Source organism: Cibotium barometz, chromosome 5, assembly GCF_041138505.1.
Source record: "Cibotium barometz isolate CiBa-2024 chromosome 5, ASM4113850v1, whole genome shotgun sequence".
Lineage (NCBI taxonomy): Eukaryota > Viridiplantae > Streptophyta > Polypodiopsida > Cyatheales > Cibotiaceae > Cibotium > Cibotium barometz.
The window spans coordinates 52963521-52975345 of record NC_141050.1 but is presented as its reverse complement, the minus strand read 5'-3'; the positions used below and the strand labels follow the sequence as shown (position 1 = coordinate 52975345).

Sequence of the window (11825 nt, the reverse complement as noted above, 5' to 3'; positions counted from 1 at the left end):
ACAAACATACAACTCCTAGAAAATTGGGCAGTATCTCCTTTGTATTCAATTCCACTCTTCTTTTGTGTTAAGAGAAAGCATGGATCTATCCAAAGAATATAGCGTAATGTGTATGCCTAAAGTGTTATAAACATATAACTCCTAGAAAATTAGGCAGCATCTCTTTTGGAGATGTTAAACCCATTTGTGGAATAGAGGAATTTTAATCCTAGAATTGAAAGCATAAAATTAAAGAGCAATGCACATCATTGAATAAAAAAATAATGACATTCATTAACTCAATAAAAGAGGATGAGGTATGTAAATGTATCTTAATATTAAATGGTGAGAGAGAAAGTTTGGATTGGTGTGCCGATGGAGAGAAAATGGTATCTCAAAACACTTATAGCTTCCTCGCTAGGTGCACACATAAAAGAAATTATTCATAAATCATAAGATAGCCCTTATCACATTTACTCTCTCTCAGTCTCACACAAACACCCATACAAATATACAACTTCTAAAAAATTGGGTAGTATCTCCTTTATACTAGGAGATATTGAATCTATTTACCAAATGGCCCACTTTGCAGGCATAGGGGACTATTCATCCCTCGAATTGACAGCATAAAATTAAAGATCCGTACACGTCATTAAATAAAAAAACAATGACATAAATTAATTCAATAAAATTGGATAAGATATGTAAATGTATCTTAATATTAAATAGTGAGGAAGAAAAATTAGAGTGCTCTGATGGAGAGCAAATGGTATCTCAAAAAATGCATAGCTTGCTTGTTAGTTAGAAGAAAGTCCTTATCACATTCACTCTCTCTCTCACTCTCACACAAACACCCATATTACTCTCCCACATACTCTTTTGAAGCTCAATTACATATATGCACACATCCTATCTCAATGTACACATACACATATGTACATTCTCTCTCTCACTCTCACACAAACACCCATATTACTCTCCCACATACTCTTTTGAAGCTCAATTACATATACACACACATCCTGTCTCAATGTACACATACATATATGTACATTCTCTCTCTACGCACACACATATCATCAGAAATCCTAATAACACTCACTCTCTCTTTCTCTTTCTCTCTTTTTCACACATATTACTCTCTTTACATACACACATCCTCTCTTTACACATGCGCTCACTCTCTTTCTACACACTTACACAGTGCTAGAAAAGAAGAGGGAAACTCTATTTAAGTGATTCAACACACACACCGTTTCAATTTACACAAACATCTTCTTTCTTTATACATATATATGGCAACACACATATACCCTTCTCTCTCTACACACTCATTCTCTCCCCACACACACAAAATCGTTGAAAGAAGAGGAGAACAAGAGAAGAGGTAGATTTGTGTCTACATAAATGTGTCAAGACACACATTCTCTCTACACATACACATTCTCTCCTCACATACACCCTCACTATCTCTCTACACACTTACACACACACACAATAAGTGTTAGGAAAGAAGAGGGACACTCTATTAATGCTTCCACACACACACTCGCTCTCAATTTACAGCGTTGAAACAAGAGGAGGGCAAGAGAAGACCTACATTCATGTTCACACACACACACACACACACACACACATCTTCTCTCTATATACACACATTCTCTTTGTACACACACACACACATCTTCTCTCTATATACACACATTCTCTTTGTACACACACTCACATACATATACACATACACACACACACACATACGACATTGAGAGAGAGAGAGCGGATGAGCATAACTCTATTGACTCTCACAGAGGCGAGTGTTGCAAATAACGAAACACTACTATAAAAAACTTACGGTACGGCCATCAATATATGCATCGGAATAGGCATCGGTGTAACCGTGATATATAGACGTCAGAAAACTTCTTATTTTAAAATTTCCCCCCCTTGATTTGGCTTGATGGTTTTAGATGCATATACCGACGCCCGCCATTGGCATCGGTATTTTGGCATCAGTAACCAATATATGTCTAGTAGTATAGCTTGGAGATGAAATAAATCACTTCTTTTTTCTCTCGAATATCATTCGATACTTTCTTTCATGGGTAAATGTGGAATACATGTCTTACACTTTTCCTCAAATAGCTCGCTCAATTTCTTTTATCTCAAAAAGATTTTAAAAGTACCTTCCAAAGGGAGGGGTTTTTATAAGTATTCACCTTGTTTCAAATAGATAAGAAAAAAGAAAGTCTAGATTAGAACAACTTATCATTTAGCTAAGTTTTTTTTCTTTCATGAATGTTTTAAAATTTAGTGGTAAAGTCTTGGACTCTAGATTGTTAGGTTATGGGTTCATGTCCCCTCTAATCTCTTTGAGAGGGACACCTATACTCCTTGGAGTGTTAATGATGGTTGTGGAGTTTGCCCTTCCGTATGAGTACTCCATTGAAGTGACTCCGCCCACAATCTGCAAGGCTTCTATCATAGCCGGCTAGTATTCATGGAAATTTTCTAGCCTACCATCGACCAATATGTGGAAAAGGCAATATTGGGATGGATCCACACTCTGGAGGGAAGATCAAATTTCACTTTTTTTAAACCTTATAGAATAATTATTAAGAAGAGAATGCCATTATTTAAATATGTGTTTTGAGAAATACATATAAAGAGGGAAATCCCCATAATTGGAGAATATCTTCATATTATGAAAAATAAAAAATTGAAGATGTAGGTTATTATTAGCTTACTTTGTCACATCAAGCTCCAAACCCATTAACAAGCTTTATTGGGGATGTCCTTTCTGTGTGTTCAATTTTTTTCACATGAATGAATAAGCACATACTACTTACCATCCACCTTAGCATACACAATACCACACTATCAACAATCAATTAAGTTTAACAATTGCCTTCTAAACTTACAATCTTCAATTATTAGAAATTAGGAGTACAAATAAAGAACATAGAGTTTAAATTCACTACCACTTTATTATGCATTAGTAAAAGCATTGGATGCAATAGAGGCATTCAAAGCTAAGAATAGAATTATGCAACTAACAAGAAGGCATGATTGACTCACGAGAGAGATGCTAATAATTTAATTTTGTATTGATCTAGTAAAGTTGTGGAAAAAGTGAGACATATGCTAATAATTTAATTTTGTATTGATCTAGTAAAATTGATCAAATGTGTTGACAAGAAGTTCTAGACATTGTCCCACCATGATTCCCACATTAAGGATTACAACAACATCAGCTCATAGGGAAAGTGGATCTCTTTCCAACATGGAAAAATGCCCAAAACTTGCAGATAGCTAATGAAGCAATGATCTTCTTGCAGATCTCTAATGATCAGCCACCTCCCTGTCGGAGCTCAAGCCACCTCCTTGTTTGAAACTATAATTAGTGGGTGGTAGTCCAGTTATTAAGCCGTTTTGATTATTGTCAAACTCCTTGTCATGGGTTCGAACCTCTCTACCTGCCACCGCCCTACTTTGTGGGACAAGGGCGATCCCATGGGTATTATGCCCTCTACTTGCTCGCGTGTGTGAGTTTCTTTCTAATGCCAACATTTTTTTAATTTTATTCTTTAGTGAAACTTCCTACCCTAGTCTTTTTCGTTACGAATAAAATTTCTACACTACTATAGAATCGGAGAAAAATTTGGATCAAATCGCATAGAGTGCCTTTTTGAGGATAATGTAATAAATCAAAACAAGCATTGGGTTTAGGCTTCTCTCTTACTACTAATTTTTCATTGAGGCAAAGATAAGTTGCACAAAAACTTTGAGGGTTAGCAAACTCTTTATTGATTGTAAAGTCATAGTGCTAAACCATTTGATAACCTCTATCACACCCACCTGCCATTTCCTATCTTGCAATAGAACCCAAGCTTTGAAGAAACTTAACTCTATATGTGAAACTTCTTTGTGGGTAGGTGACTACTCTAAAATACAAGATCCCTAAGCTTATACGGACTCTACCAAAAGATAAAGATGGGGTCAAGATCCTTAATATGATAATCTTGCAAAGAAAGATGGATTTTGATGGATCATTAAAATTTGATTGTTAAGCCTTTATATTGAGCATTTCCTTGAAATGTGAACTCTTATACCAAACGATGGCATGAGGTTCTTGAAGTAAAAAGCATCCGATTCCGAAGGGATATTGAAAAGGCTACAACTTAAGGTACTTAAGCACTGAAAAAGAGAGCACATCCCATCTCGGTATAACATTTGGGTCTTGGCTCTCGAATATTCACAAATATAGGAAAACATCTAGTGGTTGAACTAACCTAAATGTAAAATTTTACTTTAAATAATGATGCTATTTTGTAAACATCCTATTAAGGAATTTATCCCACTCATGGAAGTCTTTAGAATGTTTTGCATGTACTAAAAGGAAATGTAACAATCAATGCAAACATTTTATTGTTTATACAATGGCTCGTATAGTGAAGTATGTATGGAGGCTTCTTCCGCAAAAACTAGTGGTCTCTCATAAGAAAATCATGCTTGCCTTTCCCTTGACAAGTTTTGGGTGCACCATAGAGAGAAAGGTGGGGATTATAAGAAGTCAAAACCTGAGGCTCAATTCAAAAAGATTCAATTAATTAGAGCTTTTGTAAGATAAATTCTTGCCTAAACAAAGCACCCACAACCCTCTTTTCTATGCCATTAGCATTGAAAAGATTTTTGTTCCTTTTTTGTGTCTTATGATATAGCTCCCTTTCTTTGAATTTTAGAGAGGTTTGCATTCACTATAAACTACCAATTCACCAACTTCAAATTCCATTCAAGATGCATTCATTCTCCCATATCAATTTTACAATTTGTAATAACTACTAAAAGTTCTCTATATTTTCACTCCTTTTAAATTTAAAAAAACTATAAAAAATAATGTGAAATTCTTAGATGGCTTATGAAGACAAAACATGTGAGCTACTAGGCTCATGCCGCCCAAGTGGTTTAGCCTAGCTCCATACTATGATGGAGTTGGGTTCAAACCTTAGCACTCTTACAAAAGTGTGTGTGTGTGGGGGGGGGGTATGGGGAAGGGACCCACATCTTTCCCTAAATTATGAAGTTTTCGAATTTACCTCATTCAACAAATGGTTTTGTGAATCTAGACAAAATTGACATCTAGAACCATAATTTTCATGCTCCTTGCTTTACTTATTACCTTCTGTCATTTTCATTCCCACAAGTTTAACAAACAAAAATGTTGGCACATTACGCATCCACAAGCCACACGATGATTAACCCCACAAAGGTCAACACAAAAAATTGATCAAACACACCACAAGGTTATTCATGAACACTTTGCTAGACCTAAGACCAAAGGTGTTGATGCTACTTCTCTTTTGCAATACTTGTAATTTGTAAGATGTTGATGAATTGTCACAATTAGCCTACTACTCAAGTACCAATACATTTTTAACCCACCTAAAATAGGGGGCACTGACTCCAAGGATAACTGGGGAGTTGAACCACAACCTTACAATTGTCCCAACAAAGCTCTCTTACTATGCTAGATCATTGGAGACTTAGCCCAACTACCACAGTTATTTATTGTCTTTGTGTTACTTCTTAAATGTAGAAGTTGATGAATCATCACAATTAGCCTACTACTCATTTATGTCATTTATTTAACAAAAGATATAGAAAAGAAAAGCTCATTGACTTTGCTACTCTAGCACCACTACATTTTCCAGTCTTCACATTAACTGCATGCTTGATGTCAATAACCTACAAACTTGTTGACCCTCGACTATTGCTGCAAGGAACACAACTAAATAGGTCTCCCAATCCAAACTCAGCAAGGTGAACACACACTTTATAAAGATGCTTAGGCTATGTTTGCAAAGAGGACATAAGACCATTGGACAGGATGCCATTAAAGTTCATAGCATATCTATATACCATAAAAATATAATGGTAGCAATGAGCATCGCAAGGAGAGTCAAAGAAATATGAGATTGCATGTCAACAAGATTGATGGTGTCAAAATGAGTTGCAATGGCATACATTGATGGAGACAAGTATACCCCTAGCCTACATTTGTGAGATGTGATGGTAGGAAAATAAAAGAAATTCAAGTTGAACATGTATATCTAAGAAGGATTCCATATACATATATACCTAGATGAATCTAGGAACATGCCCAAATTCACCTTTTAGCAACGTGCATGTTATATACTCATGGTAGTCAACCACAAAACTATATAACTATCAACTCCATTATGCGTAGCACGGACTAGATACTACGACATCCCCACTAACGTCATCAGTGCCCAATAGTGGGTGTAGAACTCTGTATCAAGAGCAAAATACACCACTTAAGATGGAAAGAATTAGCACAATATCAACTCGCCGCAACTCGGACAAAAACTTCACAATGTGAAATCTGTCCGCTAATACGGCTAAAATATATACCTAGATGAATCCAAGAACATTTTAGGAACGTGCATGTTATATGCACATGGTAGTCAACCACAAAACTATATAACTATCAACTCCATTATGCGTAGCATGGACTAGACATCCCCACTAACGTCATCAGTGCTCAATAGTGGGTTGGTCAGAAGCCTTCTCAACTTGCCAATCAACATAATCCAGCCTCTTGCACCTCAATGTTGACACAAACATCACCAAGTTCCCTTGGCCTAGCATAGCCCCTTTCACATACAAATAACTCGAACAACCCTTTTGTCTAGCATCTCTTTTGGGTGTTGATGTCCTTTTTCTTTCTATGTTCCTTTTCTAATGATACATTCTCTCCTTGAGAGTTTCTTAACAAAAAACAGGATATCCTTGTGCCTCCTTCACCTTTCCACTGTCATCTCATTGTTTTGTGCAAGAAACATGGCTTGATCGTGCATCTTTGCATGGCACCAAAAATAGCAGCATACTTAGCGATATCCAACCCACAAATAAAAGCACTAACCTAATATCCATGCTGCCCAATCAAGATAATGAGCTTGTCTGGAGTTATGTTAACACCTGGAGATTGCATTGCTGAGGAAACTCATCATTAAGACTGGTTAAGGCACTAAGGTGAAAAAAACTGCCATCCAAAATCAGCCAGAAATGTGTGCAATTTGTAGTTGATGTGAAGTTTCCACCCACTCCACCACCGTTGGACTGCTTAACATGTGAGATGGGCTGCAGCGAGGTGCAATTCATCCTCGTGTCACCAATGGAAAGTGAGCGCCGAATCAATGAGTGAATTTATTAGTTGGCAAGTGGCATCGTACTGAAGGTTGCAGGGCATGAGAAACTACTGTTGCCCTTGCCAGTGCAACCTTCAGGTTCTCACAGCACTACCTTTGACAACTCTCACCAGTGCATGCCCTCCTTCCATGTGACGCATGCTTGAAGTCATTGTCTACATATGACTTGTCATACTCAGTCTTGAACCAGAACATGCTAATGAAACAATAGTGCACATCCACATAATATTTTTTTGCCATAGTACCTCTGCTTGTTGTTGAACAGAACCTCAAAATGCTACTGCATTTGTTACATCTTCCCATCCATAGTTTGAGTGCTCTTACCTATATACACCATCAGAAGGGCAGAAAAATATGAACTTAAAGATAATCGTACTGAAGACAAAAGACAAAGTTGCTTGATAAAAACCAAGCTAGCAAACCAAGGAAACTGAATATTCTTTCCCTTGTATAAAATTCAAATCTTTGAAGACAATAGCTGCAAAACTAGACGTGTAAAATTACCAAGCAAAAATCAACCATGCTCATGCAATGTCGAGCTGAGTATTGGATTGATCCACTGAGATCTAATATCCTGTTGTGCGCACACTCCCTGTACTGAACTTTCACAAGAAGTTCAGGGAAAGAGGCCCCTTTCCCTTGTGTTTCCCTACAGTGTTCAACATCATGAGCTTCTGTAGGTGTGGTAGGGGGCTGGCCCCCAATGCACCTAGCTAGGTATACTATGCAGAAGCTCATGATGTTGTCGGAATCTGCACAGTGGGAATTATAGTGGGAAAATGTCTAAACCTTCTTGTGTTTAGAATGCAGAGGCAAACTGCCTAGGAATACGTCAAATTTGATCTTTATTGAGAAAAAGGTCAGGTATCAACCAACAAAATCACAATGAAGAGGGAAATAAAATTTATCACTAAAATACAAGCAGGCAAACCAGTGAAATGAATACACACCTAAGCGCAAGACGACAACCAAACCAAATGATGTTATGAGAATAAACAATTACCACTCGATCAAAGACAAAGTCTTATCTTTTAACACTGCAAACCTTGTGAATTATACCTGAAATTAACACCCCCAGGGGCCTATGTGTATACAATGCAGATCCACTGCAGTCCTTTAATGTGTGTATCCGCTTCATCGTTCTATCAAGAGGGAATCTGACCTACAGCCACATCCACTAATTACAAATGCTTAAAAGAACAAAAAGTAGTACAAATATTACTTACATCATAATAATCAGGTGTATGCTGTATTCAAATGTAATGAATGAAAAAAACCTGACATAAAATGCATTGAAGATGCAAACTCTTGAGTGATTGAAGATCAGTCCATGTCCACCAATGCAGTCCTGCCAGCAGCAGAATAGATATTTGACAGTGACACGTGAATCGCCACATCGTCTGGATCCACAAGCATTGCATGTGCAGCTATGCGCTCTCCTCGTTTCACATCCACTTCTGTTTTACATGCTCCAAGCAGTGTTGTCCATGTTAGAACTGTAGGTCGCAAAGGCATAACTTTGATCAACCCTTCTGCTTCATCTAACTGCCCAGCCCTAGCAAGAATGTCCAGCATACAATTATAGTGGTCCAGAACTAATGATAGAGATGGATTTTGGCTCACAGCAAGAAAAATCCTGTAACCTTCATCGACAAGACCGGCATGGCTACATGCAGTTAAAACACTAACAATTGTGAGATTGTCAGGCTTCGTTTCTCCATCCTGCATTTGCTCAAATAGCAAGAGGGCTTCTTCTCCATCCCCACTTTGTGAATACGCTGTGATCATACCATTCCAAGAAACAACATTGCGCTGTGTCATTTGGTCAAACAATTTTCTTGCGTCTTTCAATGCACCACACTTACCATACATGTTGACCAAAGCATGGCTCAAAGTAGTTCCAAACTCTATCCTACTCCCCACAAGAAGGTTGTGCACCTTTTGACCTTCTCTTAAAGCGGCCTCAGAAGCACATGCAGACAAGATATTCAGGAAAGAGACATTGTCTCGCTTGGACATTTGCTCGAAACTAATTAGAGCTTGCTCCAAGCTGCCACACTTGCTATACGTACTGATAAGGGCGTTCCCTAGAACAATATCAGTAACAAGTTTTGTCACCATGACACAGGCATGAACTTCTTTACAAATAAACAAAGCTTTTTCACTTGCACAAGCTGAGATCATGCCTACAACTGTGACTACATCTGGTATCAAACCCTCCTGCTGCAACTGCGAAAATAATTGCAAAGCTTTGCACTGGTGCTCCTGTTGGGCATATAACGAGATCATAGTGGTCCAAGCAATCAGATCCCGTACATGCATTCCGTCAAACAACAGGCGTGCAGCCTCAAGGCAGCCACATTTTCCATACATATATGTGAGTGCAGTTGCTACAACCATATCAAGCTCAACAGTATTGCCCACACAGCAAGCATGCATCCTTTTGCCCATTGCCAATGCATTTTGGCTGCCATAGGCATTCAAAAGGGTTGAGCAAGTGACTTTGTTTGGCAGAACTCCTTCCCCCAACATTTGATTAAACAAAACCATAGCTCGGCTGCTTTTCTCATGCTCAACATACAAGGCAATCATGCCATTCCATAAAATGATGTCTTTTTCTGACACTCTATCAAACAATATTTCTGCTTCATCCAAGCAGCCGCAAACTCCATACATCCTAATAAGTGCTGTTCCCACCATAACATCCTTCTCCAACTCGCTTCCTTGAATGAGATCATGGACTCTGCGGCCTCCATTGAGATTCTCTTCGCATGCACAAGCATCAAAAATGCTGACAAAAGTGACCTTATCAGGCTTCACATTATTTGATTGCATTAGATCAAACACTTGAAGAGCAACATCACAAAATCCATGCTGACCATAGGCTGAAATCATGGCATTCCAAGTGATTATGTCACGCTTCGGCATTGTGTTGAACACAGCGTTTGCCTCCTCCAAGCTACCACTTTTTCCATACAAGTTAACAAGGGCTGTACCCACAACCACATCCATGTCCATTCCTATGCACATGATGCGATTATGGAGGTGCTCACCCACCAATAATGTCATTTGGCTGCTGCACGCAGAGAGTAGACTAACGAATGTAACCTTGTCCATTGGGATTTTCTCCTCTTGCATCTGATCAAAGAGTGCTAAGGCATCCTTCTCCTGCCCATTTTGTGTATACGCTGCAATCATAGTATTCCATGAAATGGTATCATGCTCTTGCATTTGATCAAAAAAGGTCCTCGCATTCTCTATGCTGCCACACTTGCTATACATATTGATAATGGCATTACCTACGGCAACATCCCCCTGAAGTCTTCGAGCAAAAACATGCTCAAGGATCAAAGTGCTTGCTTCAAGTGAAGCTAAAGTAGCACATGCTTCAAGACCGCTGAGGAAGGTGGCCTTTGTAGGCGTAATGCCAGCCTCTTGCATGTGTTGAAAGAGTGCAAGTGCATCTTTCGCCTTTCCAGCATCAATATGAGCAGAAAGCATGGCATTCCAAGCCACAGCATCAGGATTTGACATCCTTTCAAATGTTGCACATGCATTTCCGATGCGACCACAATTGCCATACATACTGAGAATAGCCGTTGCCACAAAAACATCTTTCTCTAACCCGGAGGCAAAGATGATGGCATGCATGCGCTTGCCATCTCCAAAAGATGCTTCATCTGCGCAAGCTGAGAGAACGGCAATGGATGGAAACTTTCTGAGAAGAACCCCTTCCTGCTGCATCTGCTGGAAGCATGCCAGGGCCAAATCTCTGCTATTTGAACGTGCTTTGATGATGAGGGTCCATGTGAAAGCATCGCGGGAAGGCATCGTGCTAAACAGAGCAAGAGCATCTTCATATGCTCCAAAGTTCGTATACATTTGCAAAAGTGGGTTGCCATATAAGGCAGAAATCTGCCAGCCACCATCTCTGATGAGCCTTTCATGGACAAGCATGCCATGAGACAAAGAGGGACAAGAGAGCAAAAGGGAAGCATAAGTAGAAGCTGGGCCGCCATCACTTTCTGCTTCTGCTGCGAGGGGAAGAGAGGGTGCATAATTGCTGTGAAATTTCGTGAAGGGAGCAAGAAGAAGCTTGCCCTTGGTAGCTCGAGCTATGGCGAGCTCGTCACACAGGAAGATGTAGTAAGCATTTCTTCTGTGCATGACAAAAGAAAGTCATTTTTAACTGCACAGTTAATTCCTTGAAAACATGGAGCTTGCACTAGCAAGAGCTAGTTTGATAATTAATAAGGATTTTGGCATTCCTTGGTCCAATCAGATACAAATAGAAGCTTGTACAAAGGACATGAAATCTTAGAAAAATGTAAAATAAATCAACTATAATAGCCAACATGACCCATAAAATCTTGTAGTCACTTATAGTTAAGTGGTGGTGGTAGATCCATAATACATTTAATCTTGCTTTTATATGTGAAATACCATTCTTGGACATAATATGTCCTAAAATAACTTTGTGCTTTACCAAAAATTGGCATTTGAAGGATTAAAATATATGCCATAAAAGTTGACATCTTTCAAACACCCTTCTTAGACATGACATATGGACTTTCAAAGCTAAATTTACACATATATCATCCAAGAAAACTTTACAAATGT

At 38.6% G+C, this 11825-nt stretch overlaps 1 protein-coding gene across 3 annotated transcripts; it reads right to left on the bottom strand.

Moving 5' to 3' along the window:
• Positions 1–6454: 6454 nt before the first annotated feature.
• LOC147638637 (pentatricopeptide repeat-containing protein At2g39620-like) lies at positions 6455–11403 on the bottom strand. 3 transcript variants are annotated; one of them, XM_086798568.1, is made up of 4 exons: positions 8483–11397; positions 8265–8367; positions 7451–7529; positions 6455–7360 (listed from the first exon to the last, which is right to left on the bottom strand). In XM_086798568.1, exon 1 carries the CDS (start codon positions 11370–11372, stop codon positions 8529–8531), a length of 2844 nt encoding a protein of 947 aa, XP_086654694.1. In that variant the 5' UTR covers positions 11373–11397; the 3' UTR covers positions 6455–7360; positions 7451–7529; positions 8265–8367; positions 8483–8528. The 3 variants fall into 3 exon arrangements, with proteins under 3 accessions (XP_086654694.1, XP_086654693.1, XP_086654695.1); XM_086798567.1 differs by having other exon boundaries at positions 6455–7529; positions 8483–11403; XM_086798569.1 differs by having other exon boundaries at positions 6455–7529; positions 8488–11397.
• Between the last annotated feature and the right edge of the window lie 422 nt (positions 11404–11825).

What these genes read in the sequence shown, in the direction of transcription:
- LOC147638637 (XM_086798567.1), bottom strand. Translation starts at nt 11,372, where the DNA reads ATGCACAGAAGAAATGCTTACTACATCTTCCTGTGTGACGAGCTCGCC.